General features: G+C 50.2%; 3 protein-coding genes and 1 non-coding gene across 6 annotated transcripts; 2 read left to right on the forward strand and 2 right to left on the reverse strand.

Annotated features, from left to right (window-relative positions):
* The first annotated feature begins 2,011 nt into the window (after positions 1 to 2,011).
* LOC120690210 lies at positions 2,012 to 7,677 on the forward strand. Of its 2 annotated transcripts, XR_005681653.1 has the most exons (6): positions 2,012 to 2,486; positions 3,578 to 3,687; positions 3,764 to 4,135; positions 4,934 to 5,651; positions 6,888 to 6,966; positions 7,151 to 7,677. XR_005681653.1 is itself a non-coding variant. In XM_039972786.1 (5 exons), exons 1-5 carry the CDS (start codon positions 2,255 to 2,257, stop codon positions 7,216 to 7,218), a joined length of 1,500 nt encoding a protein of 499 aa, XP_039828720.1. In that variant the 5' UTR covers positions 2,017 to 2,254; the 3' UTR covers positions 7,219 to 7,677. The 2 variants fall into 2 exon arrangements, 1 of the variants encoding a protein (XP_039828720.1); XM_039972786.1 differs by lacking the exon at positions 6,888 to 6,966 and having other exon boundaries at positions 2,017 to 2,486.
* A 2,965-nt stretch (positions 7,678 to 10,642) lies between these two features.
* On the reverse strand, positions 10,643 to 11,950 carry LOC120693281. The gene has a single exon (XM_039976702.1). The coding sequence runs from the start codon at positions 11,537 to 11,539 to the stop codon at positions 11,054 to 11,056; it is 486 nt and encodes a 161-aa protein (XP_039832636.1). The 5' UTR covers positions 11,540 to 11,950; the 3' UTR covers positions 10,643 to 11,053.
* A 1,155-nt stretch (positions 11,951 to 13,105) lies between these two features.
* TRNAP-UGG lies at positions 13,106 to 13,177 on the forward strand. Its single transcript has one exon. It is a non-coding gene; the product is annotated as a tRNA-Pro (tRNA).
* A 324-nt stretch (positions 13,178 to 13,501) lies between these two features.
* LOC120689703 (superoxide dismutase [Cu-Zn] 4A-like) lies at positions 13,502 to 16,694 on the reverse strand. Of its 2 annotated transcripts, none has more exons than XM_039972085.1 (8): positions 16,532 to 16,694; positions 15,292 to 15,379; positions 15,101 to 15,202; positions 14,919 to 15,014; positions 14,691 to 14,722; positions 14,523 to 14,598; positions 13,924 to 13,977; positions 13,502 to 13,797 (listed from the first exon to the last, which is right to left on the reverse strand). In XM_039972085.1, the coding sequence occupies exons 2-8, from the start codon at positions 15,365 to 15,367 to the stop codon at positions 13,775 to 13,777; spliced, it is 459 nt and encodes a 152-aa protein (XP_039828019.1). In that variant the 5' UTR covers positions 15,368 to 15,379; positions 16,532 to 16,694; the 3' UTR covers positions 13,502 to 13,774. The 2 variants fall into 2 exon arrangements, with proteins under 2 accessions (XP_039828019.1, XP_039828020.1); XM_039972086.1 differs by having other exon boundaries at positions 16,409 to 16,665.
* Between the last annotated feature and the right edge of the window lie 3,281 nt (positions 16,695 to 19,975).

The raw sequence follows: 19,975 nt of genomic DNA on the forward strand, positions 1-19,975 counted from the left end.
GTATAACTGCTTTACTTAAGTTGGCTTTGTAATAAGGTTTTCAACTGGTTTGTAATCATTACTATGCCTGTGTTGTAAAAATTTTGGTTGTAATATCTCTGGACTCGCCTTCGTGCGGGGTATGCTTGTTCGATCCAAGAATCGGTGGTTGTATCGGGACGTTACCCGACAGACCAAAAATTGTTCCGTTTGAAGTGCGTTTAAGCTAATGTTGCCTTTATGGTGATGGTTTACGCACTTGAGCCGGGATAATTTAGGCGGTTCTGCCACAGCGGGACAGCGGCATTTGAAGGTATTGGATGGCGAGGGGTCCGGCTTCTTGGCTCGGCATAGGCGCTAGTGGGGTCTTGGGCGAAAGTCTTGGCGACGGCGATGCCATTGGCGCCGCTTTCCCTGCTGGGGGCGTCGTGTATCCCCCTAGTGTCGACGTCCATGGGTGAAAACCCGGTCCATTATGGACGTGCGACGGCGGCGGCGGCGTTGTTGTCGCTCCCTTGTTGAAGGCGTCGTTTTTGGACTTCGCCTTGGCCTTGAAGTCTCCTGGGCGGATGCTCTCGTTTCTCGGCGTCCGGTCGACGCGTGGAGGTGGGTTTTGCAACGTGAAGTCGGAGCTGCTGTGTAGGGGACGCGGCTCGGCAACGATGACGCGTGGCAACCTCCCTCCTCCGCCGTAGTCTGGGTCTCTGCTGGGGTCTTCATCCGCTGGGATGAGGCGTGGTTTACGGCCGGAAGTCGGAGCTGCTCTTCCCAATTGAGCTTGGCAACAATAACCGGTTGTGGCCGCTTGCTTCGGAACCATCGGTGCGTGATTCGTGGGTGGTTTGCCATGGGAAGTCGGAGCTGCTGCGGCTTTGCTTCCATGCTCAGCAACAATGACATATGACAATGCGTCGTGTTGTGCTCAACCGGTCGCGTGGGTTGGTTAGCCTTCGGAAGTCCTTTGGCTTCCCGTTGTGCTAACATTTCTTATAAATACTTTTTTCTATCGTCTTAATTGAGCGGCAGAGCTCCTGTCTTTATTTAAAAAAACTAAATAGCTCTTGAATCTAAACATATAAGAATTTATTTTATTGGAGTGCTATTTTGTGGAGCTAAATAGCTCTAGTCTAAATAGCCAAAAGAAAACACGCCTATGTTTTTTTTTGAGGGGGCTCGTCGCGGATTATTTGCCCTGTCCTTTGCAAAAGGGCCGTCGCTGATGTCCCGACAAACAGGCGGCCGGCCCGTCCCCATTAGCGTGGGCCTGGACAAGATATGCTGGGCCTCCGCGTCAGCCTGGGAGTAGCTCAAAAGCAGCAGCAGCTCACCTCAACCGCTTGTCTCGGTTTTGCTACATACTACTATGAGGAGTGAGGAGTGACCGAGTGAGAGGGAAAAGAATAAGGCGCAAAATAACCATATTTGAATATATGCTTCTGGTCGTGACATTGGACTATTCATCTTGATAAAAATGTAGCATCTGATGATAGAACAAGCTGGAAAAAAAATTCAACGGTGAGCTGCGCCTGCGCGGACTCGGGCTGTCGATAGCTCGAGGAGCGGAAGATGATGTGCGGCAACCGGCAAGCAGAAGCAGGCGAGGCTTGCCCTTGCCCCCGGATCGCATCGGCAGCACGACCACAACAGACCGTCAAGGGTCGACGACGCCGCGCCGCGAGACGGAGGAAAATCAAACCGCGCACGTGATCGCATTCATGCGCACTCGCCGCGGCGCCCCCGCGGCCGGTCCACAGGACCCGCGCCGCGCGGCGCAGGTCAACAACGTTCAACGCCCGGGCGCCACCCGTCCCCCCGTTGTCGTCATCAACCGCCGTCACGTTCCCACCAACCTGGCTGCCAAGCTAGCCTCTCCGCCCGGGCACTCCCTCTCCCTCCCCCGCCGTCTCCGCTCGCCGAGCAACGCCTCGCCGACGCGCGGGCCCGACGCCCTCGTGCCCCCACCGTTCAGTGGAACCGCTTCTCTCCCGGGCGGTAGCTGCGGGAGCCGCTCCCGGATTTAACTCGCGGCAGTACTCGAGCGCTCGCTCGCTGCCGCGGCGCTTCGGCGGTAGTGCCCTCCGCCTCCTCGCTGTCTTTTCTCCCGCGCGCTCGCGCACGCATCCACCCCACCCCCATCCCTTCTTCCTCTCCCCATTGGAGGAGCGCTTGCGGAGGCAGAGCAGGGCGGGAGCGAACCCTAACCGCCCGTTGGCCGGGCCTGCAATGCGAATGGCCGCGGCGGCGGGGGTGGCGCGGTGAGCGGATCTGCCGGGTGATGGGGAAGGCGGCGGGGGACCCGCCGGACTCTGCTGGGGTCGGAGGAGGAGGAGGAGGCGGCGGGGAGGTAGCGGCTGGGGAGGAGGGGAGCGGGCGGCGCCGGTGGTGGCGCTGCGCGGCCGCGGTTCTGCTCGGCGCCGCCGTCATGCTGTCGGCGCTGTTCTGGCTGCCACCGTTCGCAGCTCGGCGGCGGAGGGGCGAGGAGGCGCGCGCGGACCCCTGGCGCGGAGGTGAGCAGCATGGTGTTCTCTTCGTGCGTTTGGTGCTGCAAGTTGAGTCGCGCTCGCGTTTGGTGATGAGGTTGTAGAGCTGTTGGGTTTTCTGATGCGGAATGCAGGTTGATTCCTCTGGCCAGGCGTGCTTAACTTTGGGTTTCCACTGGGGTTCCAGTGAGTTGAGCTTGTAATGCTGAGCTCGATGGCTTGCAGCTTCGTCTAGAATTGGGGCGTCCCTATCAGACTTGTTTTACTCATCGTTTAGCAGGGCTGAAGAGAATTTTACACTCCTGGCTTTAGTTTGAGTGTATTGTGGAACTAGGGGGATATTCAAAATTTTATGCGGTTATTTGGAGTGTTCGTGCTTCAACAGGCTGACCTAGCCATCTAGGAACTCTGTTGATGTCAGCAATGGTAGTCGATATGGTTTGTTTGATTGAGAAGTGTGTGCTCCATTTAATTAGTCAAGATTGGACCATTTTTTAACGATTGTGTTGCTTGTGGAACCATTGCCAGATTGTTTTCCTCCAAAATTATGGTTGGCCTGCTGGGGATTGTTGGTGTGCTGTCCTGACCTGCAGTTGATGCTGATTCATATTTGAATAGGACCACTTGCTAACTTTGTAGACTGTCAAATTTGTGGTCAGCTGATTGAGGTGCGAAGCTGTTTAGATAATAAACTAGTTCTTTGCCAAGAAACATCACTTAGAAGTTATAGCTCTACTAGTAATATGTTGCAAGATTTGGTAAACTACATTGGCAAATTGTCGTCCAGGAATTTTTGTCATGAATATCGACGTACGTACCTGCCAAAAGTTACAAATGTAATCTGAACAGTTCACAATCCACCTATCCAAACTCCAAATATGTTATACCTGGCAATTGTAGTGCATGATAATATTCTGATTTCTCAAATTTACTCTACGTCACCACAAGTACCCTATAAGCTAGTAGCTGAGACTGGGAGTTGTCGTGCGCATCCCCTGTACATAGTTCTCATTTTTTGTGGAAACCATGTTATGCTTGTTCAGATGTTCTGATGCATTCTTGCATTACATTTCCTTCATTGCACATTTTTTCGTTTCAATTCTCTTATATGTTTACAGCTGATGTGGTTGCAAGCTTCAGGCTGCAAAGAATGATTTCTGAGCTTGGTGGAAACAAATCAAAACTTGAGTATGATATTTTTGAAGAGATTGGCATCAACAATTCTGCGGTATGTTTTACTTCATTTATTATCCATAGCAATTGTCCATGTGTCAGTCTATTTATTTGCTCTTCTGTTTCTCCAGGTATCTGTACTTTCCTTGGATCCAATTGGTGAATCAACCTGGACTACTGTGACATTTGGTGTTTGGCCCTATCCTAGTAATTTCACCTTATCACCAACAGAGTTAAGCATACTGCGGTCATCTTTGGTGTCCTTGGTTATACGGCAGTCTATTCTTTATTTGACACCATCTCTATTTGGGAATTCTTCTTCTTTTGAGATCTTGAGGTTTCCTGGTGGTATAACGATTATACCTCCACAGACTGCTTTTGTTCCTCAGAAGCCTGATGGGTTATTTAATTTCTCATTGAACTTTCCCATTGATGTGGTACAAGACAAACTGAGTGAACTGAAGGCCCAGATGAAATCTGGGTTATCTCTCAATGAACATGAGGTTTGTGCTACTCGAGTTCTAATTCTTTTTGTTAAAAGTGTTACTGATGAATCATGTGGATACTGGAGATATATTTCCATTAAAGTCAGTTGGTCATTCAAAATCAGTTTTATTGGTGAATATCGCTTTGATGCATATCTTGCTATGCTGCTGGCATATATGGTGCATGAAAGAGCAGAAAATCAATATTTGAGTTATTACAAAACTGTAGCAATTTAATGAATCATAAACTAATGTAAAACTTTAACATGTTTTAGCTGTACATATCTGGATTTAGTGTAGCCATAAAATGACAAAAAGCAAAACAGCTCTGATACCATGTAGAGAGATTAGGAACACCTCACACCCATAATTGGGGGGGGGGTGTGAATTTCATATATATAGTCATGTACATACTTGAGCCACAAGTCAACTGCAACATATGGTTGGTTAAGCTATACATACATATCTAATAATTTGAGTCCAGCTCTCACTTGAGTGATTGAAAAGTAGTCTTGTCATGAATGTTTCAGTTGTCACTGATAAAATTTCTGTGGTTGTTGATTAATGCAAGAAGTTTTACAGTTAGTGAAAGACATGTTTTCTTAGTTTATTGGTCTTGCTAGTTGACAGATAAATTATATCCCCTAGGGCTGCATTGTACCGATCTTTAATGAGTTGAAATCCATTCAATCACCAACCTTTACATATTGTGCTTACGGCTTTAAAAAGTTCTTTTGTTCAAACTTTTTTAAATCTTTGTACTATATCACAAATGCGTCTTTTATTCTTGAGTAACTCTTTCCCTTCTAAATGCAGATCCTATATGTTACATTGACAAATCTGTATGGTTCAACTGTTGCACCTCCTACCATTGTTCAAGCATCTGTTCTCCTTGCTGTAGGAGCAGATAACAAACCACCATCCTTGCAAAGATTAAAACAATTAGCCCAAACATTAAGAAATTCCTCTTCAGGAAACTTGGGTTTGAACCACACTGTGTTTGGACGAGTTAAGCAGATTAGTCTGTCATCCTACCTTCAGCATTCGCTGAACAACTCAGGCAACGCTCATTCGCCAAATCCAGCTCCTCAACCTTATAATCAACCTCCCTCAATCCACCAGGATCACAATCACGGCGACCACCATCACCATCACCACCACATCCACCACCACCATCATCACCACCACGATAATAGTCATCAGAGTTTACAGCATTTCCCCCCTGCTCCTGCTCCTCTTCACAGTGCACCTACTTTTCTGACCTGTGGTTCTACATGTACACGGAAGAAAGAACATAGCACTGCTAAGCACCATTCATCTCCCATCAGGGGTCCTCTGTTACGCCATATTGTGCCTGCAGCTTCTCCAGATAGTAGTTATGAAGCTTCAGGCCCATATGTAGATCCACCATCATTTCATCCAGGGATTTCATCATCTTCACTTCCTGCTGTTGTTTTTCCTGCAATGCCACCCAGTATGAGAACCTTGAAGCCTCCCAACAAATTCTCATCGATATCACCTGCAGCGTCTATCTGTGAGTTGTTCTTCTAATGATTTTCCATGGCGTCTCTTAAATTATATATCTATTTGAGGCAAATCATTTGCCTGGATGTTTTTCATAAGTTGTAACAAGAATTCTTAGATCATCGATCTAAAAGTACTGAATACTGATACTGACTTTAAATGTAGTCCAGATGATCCTGGGTAGTGTCTAAGGATGCTCTGTTGACAAAATCGTATTTTGAATGCGTATGTTTTGTGGCACTCTTGACTTACTACTTTTTTATTCCACAAGCTTTTAGATTTTAATAACACACTTAAATCAAATGTTTGGGACCTTTAAGTAGGTTACATGTCTATTTAATGTTCGGAAATATTTATTAGTTGGTTTGAACTTTGATTATTTGTTGGAAATCGTAAGGCTTTTTCACATAGAAAATCCCTATAGGTTATGCATGTAGCATGATTGTTGACCGCCAGAACAGTACTGGTTGTGGCTATGCAGTTATTTTTAGTTATCAGTACCATTTTACTTACTAACAAACTGGCATAGAAATATATAGAAAAAATAGCACTTTTGTGGAGTAATAGTGAAATGACTACTGATATTATGTTGATTTTACACTTATGCTGAGTTGCAGAGAAACGGACATTAATATTTGTGTTAATCTGAAATGGGTTAGTGGCAAATCTGAGTTCCTGATATCTTGATGAGAATGATAAACACAGTACATGTTACGGTTATTTGTATACTTCTGTCTTCTTAGTGGAACCTTACTGGACAATTGAAGACTGATAACAGAACATCTAATTGACTTATGTTTAGATGCTAGAACTTAAAGAACTAACTGTTACTTGAAATACCTGATCATATAGAAACGTTTGAGGGCTAGGCGGCTAGCTATTTTTAGTTTATAAGCTTGCGGGAATGTCTCTCTATCGTCATAGTACAAGAAAATTATCAACTACTAGCTTGGGGTTACAATTTACTTTCTGCATTCCAGATTATAGTTCACTTTAGCTTTGTCCTAAGTCAAACTGCCAAGTTTTTAGGAAAACACATTAACATCTTTAGTACCAAACAAATGCACTACCCAGACATATTTCATGGTGGATTTAATGAAACTAATTGGGTGTTGTAAATTTTCTGCTTTGTTCTTTAAACTTGGTCAAAAATAGAGATGTTTGACTTAGGACAGAGTTAAAGTGAACTATAAATTAGAATGAAGGGCGTTTGTCTTTAACATGATATTGTATGCTTTCCTGACAGAGAACAGGAAAAAAAAGAAACAGTTGCCATAGCTTTGCTAAAGGGCAAAAGCTCCCACTCTCTTTCGTAATTACTGAAGGTACATATGAAAGTGCAGTATTGGGGACTTTGTTGTGTGCTTTCCTGACAGATCTGATTTTTTTTGAATAGTTGCAATCTGTATCTTTAAATTTGTTTCCTTCTGTCTGTATTATCTGGTCTTTTCTTATTCAAAACTTATCATTCTGGAGGTTGTCTAACGCATCTGCAATAACATGATGCAGCATTTGCACCCAGGTTATCTTCCCACTGGTGGGTCGTTGCATCACTTCTATACTGGCCCCTATTGTAGAGATGGAATATTTCTCACCCAGGTGTTGAAGTTCATGCGGCAACAACTTGGATCACCATTTTCCAAATGATCCTCAGCATCAAGAACCCTGGATGGCAGTCTTTGGTTATCACCTAATGGATGTAAATATGTGTATAACGCAGCAGAGGGGTGTATTTGTGGTCAAAGCCGTAATGATGGTGGGCCCTTAGTTGCATTGCATCCCTTTTGTTGCTTTGTATAATCATGCGCAGATCAAATAAAGGTTTTGCGTTTTTGTTGAGAAATATTGTGCCGGACTGAGGTCTTCAATATTTAAAACACAAAGGGGTCTCATGTTATTGATCCAGTTTGCTGTGTTATGTGTTGAAAAATTGTAAATACTAGTTTGACAGGTGATAGACTTTTTCCCTTTTTTTTGGGAAATTCAAGAAGTAGCAATAGTCTGAAAACTTCTGTTTAATGAATAAGTTGCCTCTATATCTTACTAAGCATTAGATTATTCTCCAGCTGATATTTGCTGTGGGGCAGAAACTAAACATGTGGATGTCATCACTGAGTTTGTAGAATGCATATGGATGGGTATGGCATGTTCTGTACGTTGTATGGTACCTTCCATATTTCTGATCTTATCTTCACCCGTACTCATGATTTTATGCTCCTTTATCTTGTACAATCACAATAATTGATGTGACTAAAGTCTACTGATTTTTTGCTATACGCTTTTCTGATCTCGATGTGAAATGGTTGCCAATCAGTGTTAGAAGCTCTGAAGATTTGCTGATACCTGCGAGGCTGGGACCCTTCATATAGAAGCAGAAGACTGATGGAATGGAATTATTGAAGTGTCCCTCCATTTCATCAAAAGCTGTCCAAATCATGGTAGGTTTTTATCCAAATTGTAATGTGCCCTTAGAATCCATTGGTACACTTCATTATTTAAGCTGGATTGATGCTCCATCAATGACGTGATGCAGAGCTCTCCCTTTCAGATACAAAACTTTGTCTGGGATAATGGCATGGGCTTAAGCGCCTTTAGTCGGGGTCAAGTTAGGCTAACATATAGTCCAATATGCCTTCTTTCTTGGATACCAAATGTGGTGGGACAATTGGTTGAAATCTACCCAGAATGTGTTGCTTTACAGGTGTGCTTGTGACAACTTGACCCTATTGGTTGGTAAAGTCATCCAAGCAACTGTCAGTGACATTGTTTTTTTAGGGGTATCAGTGACATTGTTGCAGGTAGTGGGGTTCCATTTCCAGGAACGAACCAGGAAGGGGGCGGGAGGAAAAATGCAGAGAACGAGGCCCAACTGAATGGGTAAGCCATCGAACAAAACCATCACAAAATTTGGGTGACAATGACACTTCTTTACAAACAGAAATATAAAGGTGAATAACCATGTCGGCTACACCAAAATAGCCCCTGTTACACAATTTTAATTTACTATCGTATCCTTTCATGTATGACTCTGAAAACAATATGACTTCATTTATCCTGTCATGATATAACTTCCGATTTGGTCCTCGGCAATCTTCCGTGATGCGCATTTGTTGGTGGGGGCTGATTTGACTGTCTTTGACTTTCTTACTGCATCCACAGATTTTCTAGTTGCCAGTTCATATCATTCAAGTTGTTAGGGTACGAAATGAATCGGACAGTGTCTCCAACTGAGAGAGACGCATCAGAACCCTCCCCGGCCGGTGACCGACATCGAAATGGGTAGTTGATCCTTTGGTCTCGACGTCTGCCATGGGCGCAGGAGGGAGCATGAACATCGCTAAAAGCGATTTAATTGGGCCCCGAGAGGAAAGCAGCTCCTTAAATTCCTTTTGAGGCGCTCAAGCAACTCAGCACGGTGCTTTGCTTTCGCTTGTACTGAACGCTGGTTAACAAACGCACGAGGTGTACTTGTTCCCCGCTGGGAAAAAAAATTCTAGAAACAGTTGATGCACAGTTCATGTCACCTGAGGCTGCCCGCAGTGGGCACTCTATAGCAATCTCTATCCCCTTTGCAGTGCGCTTTAGCGCAAGAAATCGCTGCAGCGGGGCTCTGTAAACCGGACGGTAAAATAGAGAGCCAATTTTTCATCGCTATTCTCAGCGCGGTGCAGGACGTGCGCCATCGGCTACGTGGCGCGGGCCCCGGCGCTCGCTCCAACCACCTCGTCTTCCTCGGCCGTGCGCGCGGAGAGAGAGGGAAGACGGCGACGGCGACGGGGCGGAGCAGGAAGGGAGGCGCCACGCTCCGCCCTGGCTCCCGCACGCGCGCGGGCCTGCTACGGAGCGGCCGGCCCTGAGGCCTGAGCTGGAGCTGCTCTGCCGGAGCAGGGGAGCCGGCATGAGCGGCCGGCATGGGAGGCCGCGAGGAGGCAAGGGCGTCGGCACCGACGCCGGCGAGGAGAGGGAAGGAAGAGGCCGAGCTTGGGAGAAGGAGCTCGCGCAGCCGCGCGCACGGGGAGGGGCTCGGCCGGCGCTGGTAGAGGACGCGCCGGGGCCGGGGCAGGAGCGGGCGGCCTCTCTCTGCTCGCCACACGCGAGGGCCGCCGGCGGGGAGGCTCGCCCCGCCCCGCAGCCGGAGAGGTCGCGTGGGTCGCCGGCGCGAGCCCCGGTCCGTGGGCGCCGCCGGGCCTCAGAGCAGGGGCCTCGCCACGCGGAGAGGGAGGAGGGCGGAGGAGCGCTGCCGCCGTGGACCCGCGCGGCGAGGGAGGAGCCATGGGGCCCCGCCGCGAGCTCGAAGGGGGCAGCCGCGAGCGTCTCCGTCCGGCCCCGCCCGCGCGACATGGCGGCGACACGGCGGCCGCGAGCGCCCCGCGTGAACCGCGACGGAGGGAGGAAGGCCGCCGCGGCCGGCGCTGCTGGCCACGCCGCGCGCGCCCGGAGCTCGGCTGCCCAGGGGCCACGCCGCCGCCGCGCAGGCCCGCCCCGGCGGTGCCCGCCCGCCGGGGAGGGCCGCTGCCGAGCCGCGCGAGCAGGGGAGGGGGAGGAGGCCGGTCGTGCCGCGCGCGCCGCCATCCCCGCGCGAGCAGGGGAGGGGAGAGCAGGGGAGGCGGCGCATGGCCTCGCCGGCCCGTAGCTTCTCCCTGCCATGGGAGAGGGAGGGAGGAGGGCGCGGCGAGGAAGGAGGCCCGCCGCCTTGGACGGGTCCCTGGCTCCACCGCACCGCCGGAGGAGGTGGTGGCCGGCGGCGGTGGCCGGGGGAGGAGGGGCGCGGTGGCGGAGGGAGAGAGGAGGGAGGGAGGGAGATAGAGAGAGTGAGGCCGGGGGAGAGGGGGTAGAAAAAAAATTATGACACGTGGGCCCCACGCCTTGGTAGTTGGTATGGAGTAGAAATATAGAGAGTGAACGAGCGCGGAGAAACTGAATGTAGAGTAGAGAATCTCGATGACCAGGATAGAATATTATTTTTAGAGAGTGAATTTGGAGAGTGACGAGTGCGGAGAGCCTGAAAGAAGATGCGAGTATTTTATTTCCACCCTGGAGTGACAAGAATATGTTAGCCACAATATTTTAACTACACGTCTGGTGTCCATTTTGTTTTTTGTAGCGCCTGTCTTGCACCGCTAATATTAACACAAAGTGAGGGACAAGAAACAGATACAGAGTGCACACGCTATTACACTTTTCTGAATGAAAGAATCACTAAGCTAGGCCTGTTACTGCAGCTGCAAACTTGCAAGTGCACGCACGACGTATGAACAACATGGGCAGGGAGGTTAGTTGACTTAGTTCCTATGCCGCTGTCTGAGCATCTTGGTTCCATGAGGTTGCAGTTGCACGCTACATGAAGAAGGCGTGGCCGCTGATCCGATCTGGCCGTGCCGGAGCTTTCGGCCGCTGCTTTCCTCGTCGGGGTCAGGGGTAGCCCGACGCCAGGCACGCCTCCCAGAACTTGCGATCCTCCTCCTGCCGCCTGGCCGCCGCCACCTTGGGGTCCTCGTCACCGTCGCGCTCGCCGGCGCGCTGTTCGCTCCCGCTCGCCCAGAGGGAGCAGTTGCTCTCCTGACGGCGCCACCACACGACGACGCTCCCGCTCCCCTGGACCTCGTCCTCGTCGTTGTCCTGTGCCCCACTGCCACCGACGACGAAGCTGCCGCAGCCGCCGTCCTCGTCGCCGCTGTCGTCGTCGAGCAGCACCAGCTCCTGCTCCCGCTCCCGCTCCGACGGGCAGCACGACTCCGCCACCCTCTCCTGCTTCCTGCCGTACTGGCCGTGGGCGACCGCAACTGTGTCGGCGCGGCCCCTCTTGCACGGGGGCTGCGGCGCCTGCGACGGTGCCGGGACCGGCGGCGGCGGCGCCGGATGCCGGCGCGGGGCCGCTTGCGGCTGCACGGCGGCCATCGACCAGTCAGAGGCTCTTATCTTATTCGGAGAAGCTAGATTACCCGGCCGGGAGTCGGGAGAGGAAGCGAGGCAAGATGAGTTCCGGCTTTTGGCCGTGGAAATATATATGGAGCTAGCGGAGGAGGATGGAGTCGATCAAGAAGAAGGGATTGGGTTTGGCGAGGGAAAGGGCCGGGGGCGAGCGGCCGATGGCGACCGGTGCGCGTCGACGTGCGGACTGCGGAGGCAGCCTACAGAGTACAGATGATCTCGTTTCTGACAGATCAGCCAAGGAAGGAAGCGACGACCCGTTCCTGGCTGCTAGCTTTCATAGGGGCCATGGCGTATCGATGGCTTGCTTTGGTTTTTCACTCTTGCACGCCGACGTGCACTTTCATGGTAGCTGCTGTGCTGATTGAACGTCCATCAGTTTAGTTCTTCAAAGTATTTAGTTTGAAAACGCAGAATCAGCAAAACCTTGCTACTTGGATAACCTCCCGGCGGTGCTCCGCTGGCCTCCCATCCGGGCCCCGCCCGCCGGATCAGATACGAATACGACACCCCCACCCGACGCGCGCGCGGGGGTCGGGCGCTGGTCGATGCACGCACGCAGTTGGCAGCACTGACAGGTTAGCACACATGGCACCGTTAGTTTGATGGATAATTAACCAGGCCCATCCATCATTGCGTGCGGCGCGAAGGAAACAGCTGACGCCGACGGGCACAGGCAGCGCAGCGGCCTCCTCCTTCTAGAAGCGCACCGGCGCTAGCGTTCGGCACGAGGGCGTTTTTTTTTTTGGAAGGGAGGGCGGGCTAGTGGAAGGAGAGAGGAATGTGCCACCGTCACTAGGGAATCTGGCACGTCGCTCGGCAGACGGATGGCAAGCAGCCAAGCAGAGGCAGAAGCGGGCGAGGAGGAACCGAGGAACGGCGCGGCGCGCGAACGAGGAGTGACCGACGCTGACGTGGCGGGTGCCCGCATTGCCGCGACGTGACGCGAGCAAGAAAGGGCGCCGCTAGCCCAGCATAGCGCAGCGCGCAACGGATACGCGCGCGCATGGCTTCTAGAAGAAGGGCCGGGGAGGTGACGCGCCGCGCGCGCCGGGCCGGGCGGGCTCGGGCCGCATGGGATTCTGCCGTTGCCGTGGCACGTGCCTGCGTGCTGCCGTCTCGGTCTCTCGGTTCAGCTGCTAGGGCGGCTGTACCTGTTGCGTCTTTGCTAGAGCACCACGCTCGCTTGACCGCTTGAGCGCGATGCGGTCTCTTTGAAAAAGGCGTGCGTGGTGATGCCGCGATGGCGCGCCGTGTATTTTTTTATTTTTTGTTGTTGCCTGAGACTTCTTCTTGGCTCCTGGCTGCGTCGTTGATCTTGGGAGGGAAGTAGCCAAGGGAGTAGGGAATCCAAGCCCACGCGTGGAGGCGTTGCGCCGTGCTCAACTTGTCAACGCCAGGTGGATGCCTGATTGGTGATTGGCTGCGGCGAGGGCTGTCGTGAAAGGAAGAAGCGGAAATGAACTCGGCAAATCGGCGGAAGGGAAGGGATTACCGTTAATTATTTGTTAATCGTTTCCTTTCCATCAAACAGGGCATTTGGTCTAGTGGTCTGATTCTCGCTTTGGGTGCGAGAGGTCCCGAGTTCGATTCTCGGATTGCCCCCTCCTGTTTTTTACTTTTTTTTTATATAAATGGTATTGCGTTTCCGCATTCCCTCACGTGCCAGGTCCGCTCTGCAGTCTGCATACAACAGCGAGGAGCCTACGCACCGCGCTGGGCATCACGAGAGGGTGAACCGAGAGCGAGCACGCCCTCCCGTTCAAATAAGCTGCCCGCCAAAACGAAGGCACAACACCGGGTGATCCTCCTCTTCGTGAAAAGGAAAAAAACAGATGCTACAACTGTGCAAGGTGCCCATATCACCAGCAAGCCAGGCAACAATCAGGAGCTGCCGTCTGCACCGCACGATGGCGCCACACCGTCGAGTTCCACAACAAGTGCCTTCTTATTTCCACATATCGGTCTGTCTGGACGTTCATAAAGTGACATGTATGAAACACAGGTCCAGGTGAAACAGCGTTAGACCAACACAGGTTTCATTCAGTTCATCGGTAGGTGCTACAGGAGCGAACACAAACACGCCGATCATAGATCAGGCGCTCTTATTTCACGTATCCAAAGGATGCTTAGGCTGGTCCAGTGGTGACGGCGGGGGGCGACGACGACGACGCTTTCGGCACTCGAGTCTGGTGATCACTCTCAGCCCTGGAGTCCGATGATCCCTGGAAACCATGACGCGATAATGCAGTGAGAAATCCGTGGAGTATAAAAGGAAGCATTTGCTATTTGTTGTGACAAACGACAAGATGCTTTAGGAAGCAATGGGGCCGGGGAACCAGTGAACGTACCGCAGGCGACACGGCCACCAGCGTTTCCAGTGCTCTTGCTCAGCTCGTGCCCACCTGAACATGAACACAAAACCAAGTCTTTAAAGTTTAAACTCATTTAATGGCACTGAATAAAACCCACAAAAGGAGGCTGTCAGTTTGGAAATTAAAGACAAGGCAACACAATCTGAAAGAACACAAAACGAGATGTCTAAATGAACAGATGTGTATTGAACAGTAATAAGCACCATACCAGAAACAGTTTATCAGGCATAACATACACACTCCAAACAAGATCAATAGATCACAGGACAGCCAAATAACGACTCAAGTAAGACACTATAAATTCCTTCCTGACTGAGAAATGCCAAAGGCACTGGGGTTTTCAGGTAATCAGGACCGTACAAGCATAGCAATGACTACATTTTTTTTCTCGGGCGTTTAATAATAAGATAATTAGAGATACTCTTACACGGCGTTTAATATACAGAAATCTATAGTGATTGTTTGTACATCTATCTGAAATAAGAACAATTGTTCTAATAGACAGAACCTTAACTCAAAATGGACTACATGTGCACATAAAAGGCACAAGCGTAAACATGAAGTAGCAGCATTACCCTTTCCAAGATCATCAGGATCAGCATGAACAACAACAGCTCTGCCAATGATTGAGTTTGGCCCAGTCAGTGGGATCTGCCAAAAAAATCACCATCGATGTTAAAGATAAGGAGAAAGCTTGGGTGACAGGAATCATAAGGGCATATGCTGAAGAAATGTCTAATTACCTGGCTGTCAGTAATAGTGAAGTTAGTAACACCTGACAGCAGAGAAATAAACTCAGTGACAAGAATAGTACATCATCATATACATAAGCATGTGAAATTGTGAACGGAGTTCCAGGACTACATCTACAGGACCACAGAAATAAATCAGTTTCCTTAGCTCAAGTAGCCAAGTACCCTCTACATGGTTACGTAACAGATCAGGAAAAAGGAAGGGCAATAGATCTTTACCGTCATCTCCGACCGTGATATTTCCGAGGTCACCAGCATGGCGGTTCTCATCTTCTGGTGCTCCATGCTCCTTGCCCGCAGGGTTGTAATGCGGTCCTGAATTAGGACACGAGTTTACCAATAAGTAGAAAATTCAACAGTCTACAACATAAGCAAAGCCAAAGTAAGAAAAGCATAGATACCAGTTGACATGCAGCCATTTGTTGTGTCACCAAGTGCATGCACATGGAACCCATGGAGGCCAGGCTTGAGGCCAGAGACACTTCCAGTGACAGTGGTGGGGCCTAACAATAGATTGAACCATTTAGCATCAACAAAGCGAAGACTGCAATTCAATTGAATAAAATAGATCACAGAATATGTAAGGACTTACTATCACCCTCTTGGGTGAAGTTGATGGTGCCCTTGACACCCTCGCTGCTACCAAGCACAGCAACAGCCTTCACCATTGTTTATGTGATCTGCAACGACTCCACCAGTAAAAAGGCATTTCAGTACAGGTAAAAGTAGCCTGAGCTTCAAGCAAGCAGTGAGGTATGCAAGTACATCATAGAGGCTATCATATTAGTAGAGATATTAGTAGAGATTGAATACGTTGAGCAGCAGACATTAACTACGGCAACATTTGCAGTATCAAGACATTTGGCACAATTGTCTAGTTTAGCTTTCAAAAACATGTACACCAAGAGGGTCTATGAGGCACTATATTGCAAGTGCCTATTTCCAAATATACTAGAAACCACACAGATCAGTACGCTCATTTAAGACAACCAAAAATGGGGGGGGGGGGGGGGGACTAAGATTTGTTACACAAGAAGAAACACAACTTCAGGATAACCACACCTTGCACCAACGGGTGGAATTAGAACACACGACATCAGATTCTCAAAGCAGAACTTCAAAATATAATCATAAAGGTAGATGTGATTTCGGCTGGTCACCATGCTACTCCTATCGTCCCCAAACATACTATAACGGGATACAAGTATCCAATTTTTGTGATTATAATTTTTTGTTAAACTGAAGACTTCTTGATGATACGTTCATCCAAACTAGAAACAGAAAAAAAAAACACTTCCACAACAGTCGTATCCATCACATAAACTCTCTTCCAAGTATGTAATCTACACATATTAGTACACATGCCCCTAAGGCCAGCAAAAACAGCGTCATGCCAGCACACGAACTGAATATGTGATACTAAATCCTATCCTAGACAGCATGAGCGCCTGACTACTCATCGCAGGGCAAACAACAAGCTCCAACGAAGGGAACTAGCATAACACATATCTATCGCCCTCAAAGTGTTTAATCATAAGAACAAATTACAACAAAACTGAAACAAATCGAGCCCCACTTGTGGCACCTAGATGGGATCGATCACACGCACAGAGATTGACCGATGACATGTAAGATCTTACTCCACGATCAAATCAGAAGCTAACGGGAGCGCAAAGGGGAAAACCCCCAAATTGAAAGAGGAACCGCACCACCGATCTGAGATCCAACCGCAGCTGCTGAGGAACCGGAGACCAGAGTAGATTATGCGAAGCGGCAGCACAGTGAGGCGACCGAACCCCGAGAATCCTGGGGTTTTGGTGAAGTAGCGTTACCTCAGGCGACCCCCGCGGCGAGGAACGGGTGGGAGGGCGACGGCCTTGGAGTCTTGCGCTTCTGGAAGGTTCCCAGGCGGGGCGGGGCGGGGCGGCTTGACTGGGGGTAGTTGGATGCTGGGGGTGAGGACTGGGAGGATGGGCGCGTGTGGCGCGTGCGATGGATTTGTAGGCGCAGCCTGACTAGGGTTGGCATCGGGCACAAATCCGCTGGATTTTGTCAACCCAAACCCGTGCCCGCGAACATAAAACCCGCCCGCGAAGAAACCCGTGACCCGTCACGGGCTCAGGTTTTTGCCCAAACCCGTGCCCGCTCGGGTCACGGGCGACCCACGGGTGACCCGTGCCCGATAATAGTAGGTTCCCCACCACGATATGGCAGCCGCACATTCACAGAATCACAAGAATCACAAGCCATATGCCCATATATTATCAGCAGCAAGCAAAAGAGATTAGCATGCAAGTAGTATTACAAGTCTACAAGTTCATTACAATTTGCTATTGACAAATCACAGTTCAATCAAAAGGAGAGAGGGCCATCAATAGTTCTTTGCAGGCTTGCATCTAGGGCTCTTGATTTGTTACTTGCTGCTTGAAGGTTCCCCCAAAAGAACAACACCACATGACTCGAACCAATTAAATTGAAAGCTCCTGCGTATGTACCAGATCGAGAGAGACAGAGTCAGAGAGAGAGAGATCGAGAGTCAGAGAGAGAGAGATCGAGAGTGTATCAGAGAGAGAGAAGCACCATACAGCAAGCAGCGATGAGGAGCGGAGGGCGGGCGGCCGAGCGGCGCCGCATGGCCAATCCTGGCGATGCGCCGGCGGGCGCTGCAAGGGGCTTGGCCGCTTGGGGCGTGTGGCTGCTGGGGGTGGGGAATAGGATTAGGGTTTGAGGGTGGCTGTGATATTTTATACCATCTATATTGGGCTGGGCTACTTGGGCCGTTTTGGGCCAGAATAAGAGATCTGATTTGTGGACCGGGTGAAAAAAACCCACGGGTTTACGGGTTCGGGTTCAATGTTCCCAGACCCATACCCGTAAACCCGATGGGTCTAATTTTTTACCCATTAGCAGACCCACGGGTCGAAAAATTGACCCAAACCCGTGCCCTAATGGAGCAAAAACCCATCGGGTTTCGGGTACCCGTTGCCAACCCTAAGCCTGACAGAGCAGTCAAGTTGCGTTGCTATTCCGCAACGACGTCTGCCAATAAGATACTGGTCTACTAGTAATAATTACTAATTATTTTTTGCGGGAGTAAAAATTATTCTGGCACTCGTCTTCACCAGAAATTTGCCGCGAAATTTCAGAAACGGTATATTGAATCAATATATTTTCTGCCAGCTTCAGTAGTCCTAGTTTTAATGCTATATAAATTGTACTTGTGGAGGCGGAAGGGTTAGGGTTTGGATGAAGGGGCGGACGGAGGTCGAGCAGTAAGATAGTGGTGTGACTTAATCTAAAAAAAAAAGATAGTGGTGTGCCGTTGTGGTTTGTGAAATAGGCCCGGCTGTGGTAAAACAACGGAATAAAATGGACTTTGTTGAGAAGAGATAGACCTGAAAATCAAGGATCATGGAGGGCAGGACATAGAAAACTCAGTAAAGGAGCCTTCAGAATCAAGGGCATTCCGTCTTTGGAGAAATGCAAGGTCGAAAGCCAATCTCTCGTAACACGGTTCAGTACTACGAATATGACGTATGCAGTTGTGAAGGGTATAGTGGAGGGAACTACTCCAAAATTGCACATCATCTATTGATTAATGCACGCTGGCCGGCGAGTGCCACGGGAATGGGCCCATATTTTTTGTACTGACCACTGGCTGCAACTATTGCAAATTGTGAAGGCCCACATGGAACGGAACCAGCCCAGTCGTGAACCGGCAGTTTTTTCCTTTTCTTTTTTCTTTGGTCCTCACCGAGCACCTCCGGTTTAGTCTTGTTGTAAAACAGGTTGTCAACGGTTGCATCTTCTCCCTCTCACGCCTCTCACCTCTCACGATAAGCACAAGAACACATGTAGATAACATACAATATAAGTGAAGCTTTTTTTTATTCATCGTATTGATAATTTACAATGAAGATCTCCCTCGTATATATACTCCGACCTCTGACTAGAGTTTTGGTAAGACCTCCATCGGTTGCAGCTAGTTACTAGCTCTAAGACACTCCAGATCAGCACAAGAGCTACTCTCTCCAACAATCCTGCTTTTGATCCACTTTCCAATGTTTTGTGGGACCCACATGCTCATCTTTCTCTCCCTTCCTGCATATTATCCTCAAGCTCCACGCCTGCACCATGGGTGAATGTTTTCCACCGGTGCCGGCCCAGGCAGGTAGTTTTGCTGCCTTTGGATTGGTTTTTCGAGATTTGTGTCGCTGCCCGATGCTATGCCTTCAGCTTCTATTTTCTGCCTCGCGTCCCAGGCATGAAATCAGACCCACCGTGGGCCCCAGATGTCATTTCTTTCCCCTTCCTCGGATCCCCAAACGGCATCTCCTCCTCCTCGCCACCACCGTGCTACCATCGCCGCCCGATTGCCGCCAGGCCGGCCACCACGCGGCCCCTCAGCCACCAAAGCACCACGTCAAGAGCGGCGCGCTCACCGCCACGCTCGTCGTCGCCACGTCGCTCCTCGCGCTGGTCCTGCTCTACCTCTGCGCGGCCATCACCATCCACGGCTTCCGCTCCCGCGGCGCGGTGGGGCTGTGTAACAATTCGATTTTCGAATTCCAAACAAAGTTGCAAATTCACAAAGGTTTGAATAAATTCTATCCAAATTTAAAGCTTACATGTGGGACCCACCTGTCACTCCCTGCTCTCTCCTTCCTGTGCTCAACAGAGCTCGGTATGGGATGAGGAGTCCTCCCGAAGCTCCTCCACCCCGTGTGCTGGCCGTCGGAGAACCTTGCCGCGTCGCCCGGCCGCCAGCGACGTCGCCAAGTCGTACACGCCCTCTTCCCGAGTTCGCCATCTTCCCTTCCTTCTTCCTCTCTCGCGCTCACTCTCTTCTTCCTCTGCTCACCACGATTGAGCTCGAGCAGCTCGTTGTTCCGGCCCCAAATCGCGAGTTTCCTTCTACGAGCTTCCAATCCACCGCAACCATGGGTTAATCACCTAGCTAGCTACCCCTACAACTCCTCCAATCCCAGCCTTGACACCCACTTCACCGGGAATCGGAGATTCCCCGGCCGCCAGCCATTAGAGCCACCCGAGCTCCACATCAACGTCGAACTCCCACCTCCGGTCCCCGTTTTCTTCGCCCAGCAGCTCGAATCGACTCTAGGTGAGGCACTGATGCTCGTGCTCTCCGCGTTCCCTCGCGTTCACGAGGTTTCCGCGCTCGTTCCACGCCATGCCAACGCCGGCCGAGCTGCTTGCCGCCACGGGCTGCACTCACGCCGCCCCACACCACGCTTGCGCGCGCACCGGAGCCGCCT

Source organism: Panicum virgatum, chromosome 9N (assembly GCF_016808335.1).
Source record: "Panicum virgatum strain AP13 chromosome 9N, P.virgatum_v5, whole genome shotgun sequence".
NCBI classification, from domain to species: Eukaryota; Viridiplantae; Streptophyta; class Magnoliopsida; order Poales; family Poaceae; genus Panicum; species Panicum virgatum.

Bases quoted from the DNA above. Each gene is read 5' to 3' on its own strand.
- LOC120690210 (XM_039972786.1), top strand. From the start codon at position 2,255: ATGGGGAAGGCGGCGGGGGACCCGCCGGACTCTGCTGGGGTCGGAGGA. The intron at 3,688-3,763 runs GTATGTTTTACT...CTGTTTCTCCAG, and splicing joins TTGGCATCAACAATTCTGCG to GTATCTGTACTTTCCTTGGA. The intron at 5,652-7,150 runs GTGAGTTGTTCT...AACATGATGCAG, and splicing joins ATCACCTGCAGCGTCTATCT to CATTTGCACCCAGGTTATCT.
- LOC120693281 (XM_039976702.1), bottom strand. From the start codon at position 11,539: ATGGCCGCCGTGCAGCCGCAAGCGGCCCCGCGCCGGCATCCGGCGCCG.
- LOC120689703 (XM_039972085.1), bottom strand. From the start codon at position 15,367: ATGGTGAAGGCTGTTGCTGTGCTTGGTAGCAGCGAGGGTGTCAAGGGC. The intron at 13,978-14,522 runs GTAATGCTGCTA...GTTCATGTTCAG, and splicing joins TCCTGATGATCTTGGAAAGG to GTGGGCACGAGCTGAGCAAG. The intron at 13,798-13,923 runs GTACGTTCACTG...CATGGTTTCCAG, and splicing joins TGGTGGCCGTGTCGCCTGCG to GGATCATCGGACTCCAGGGC.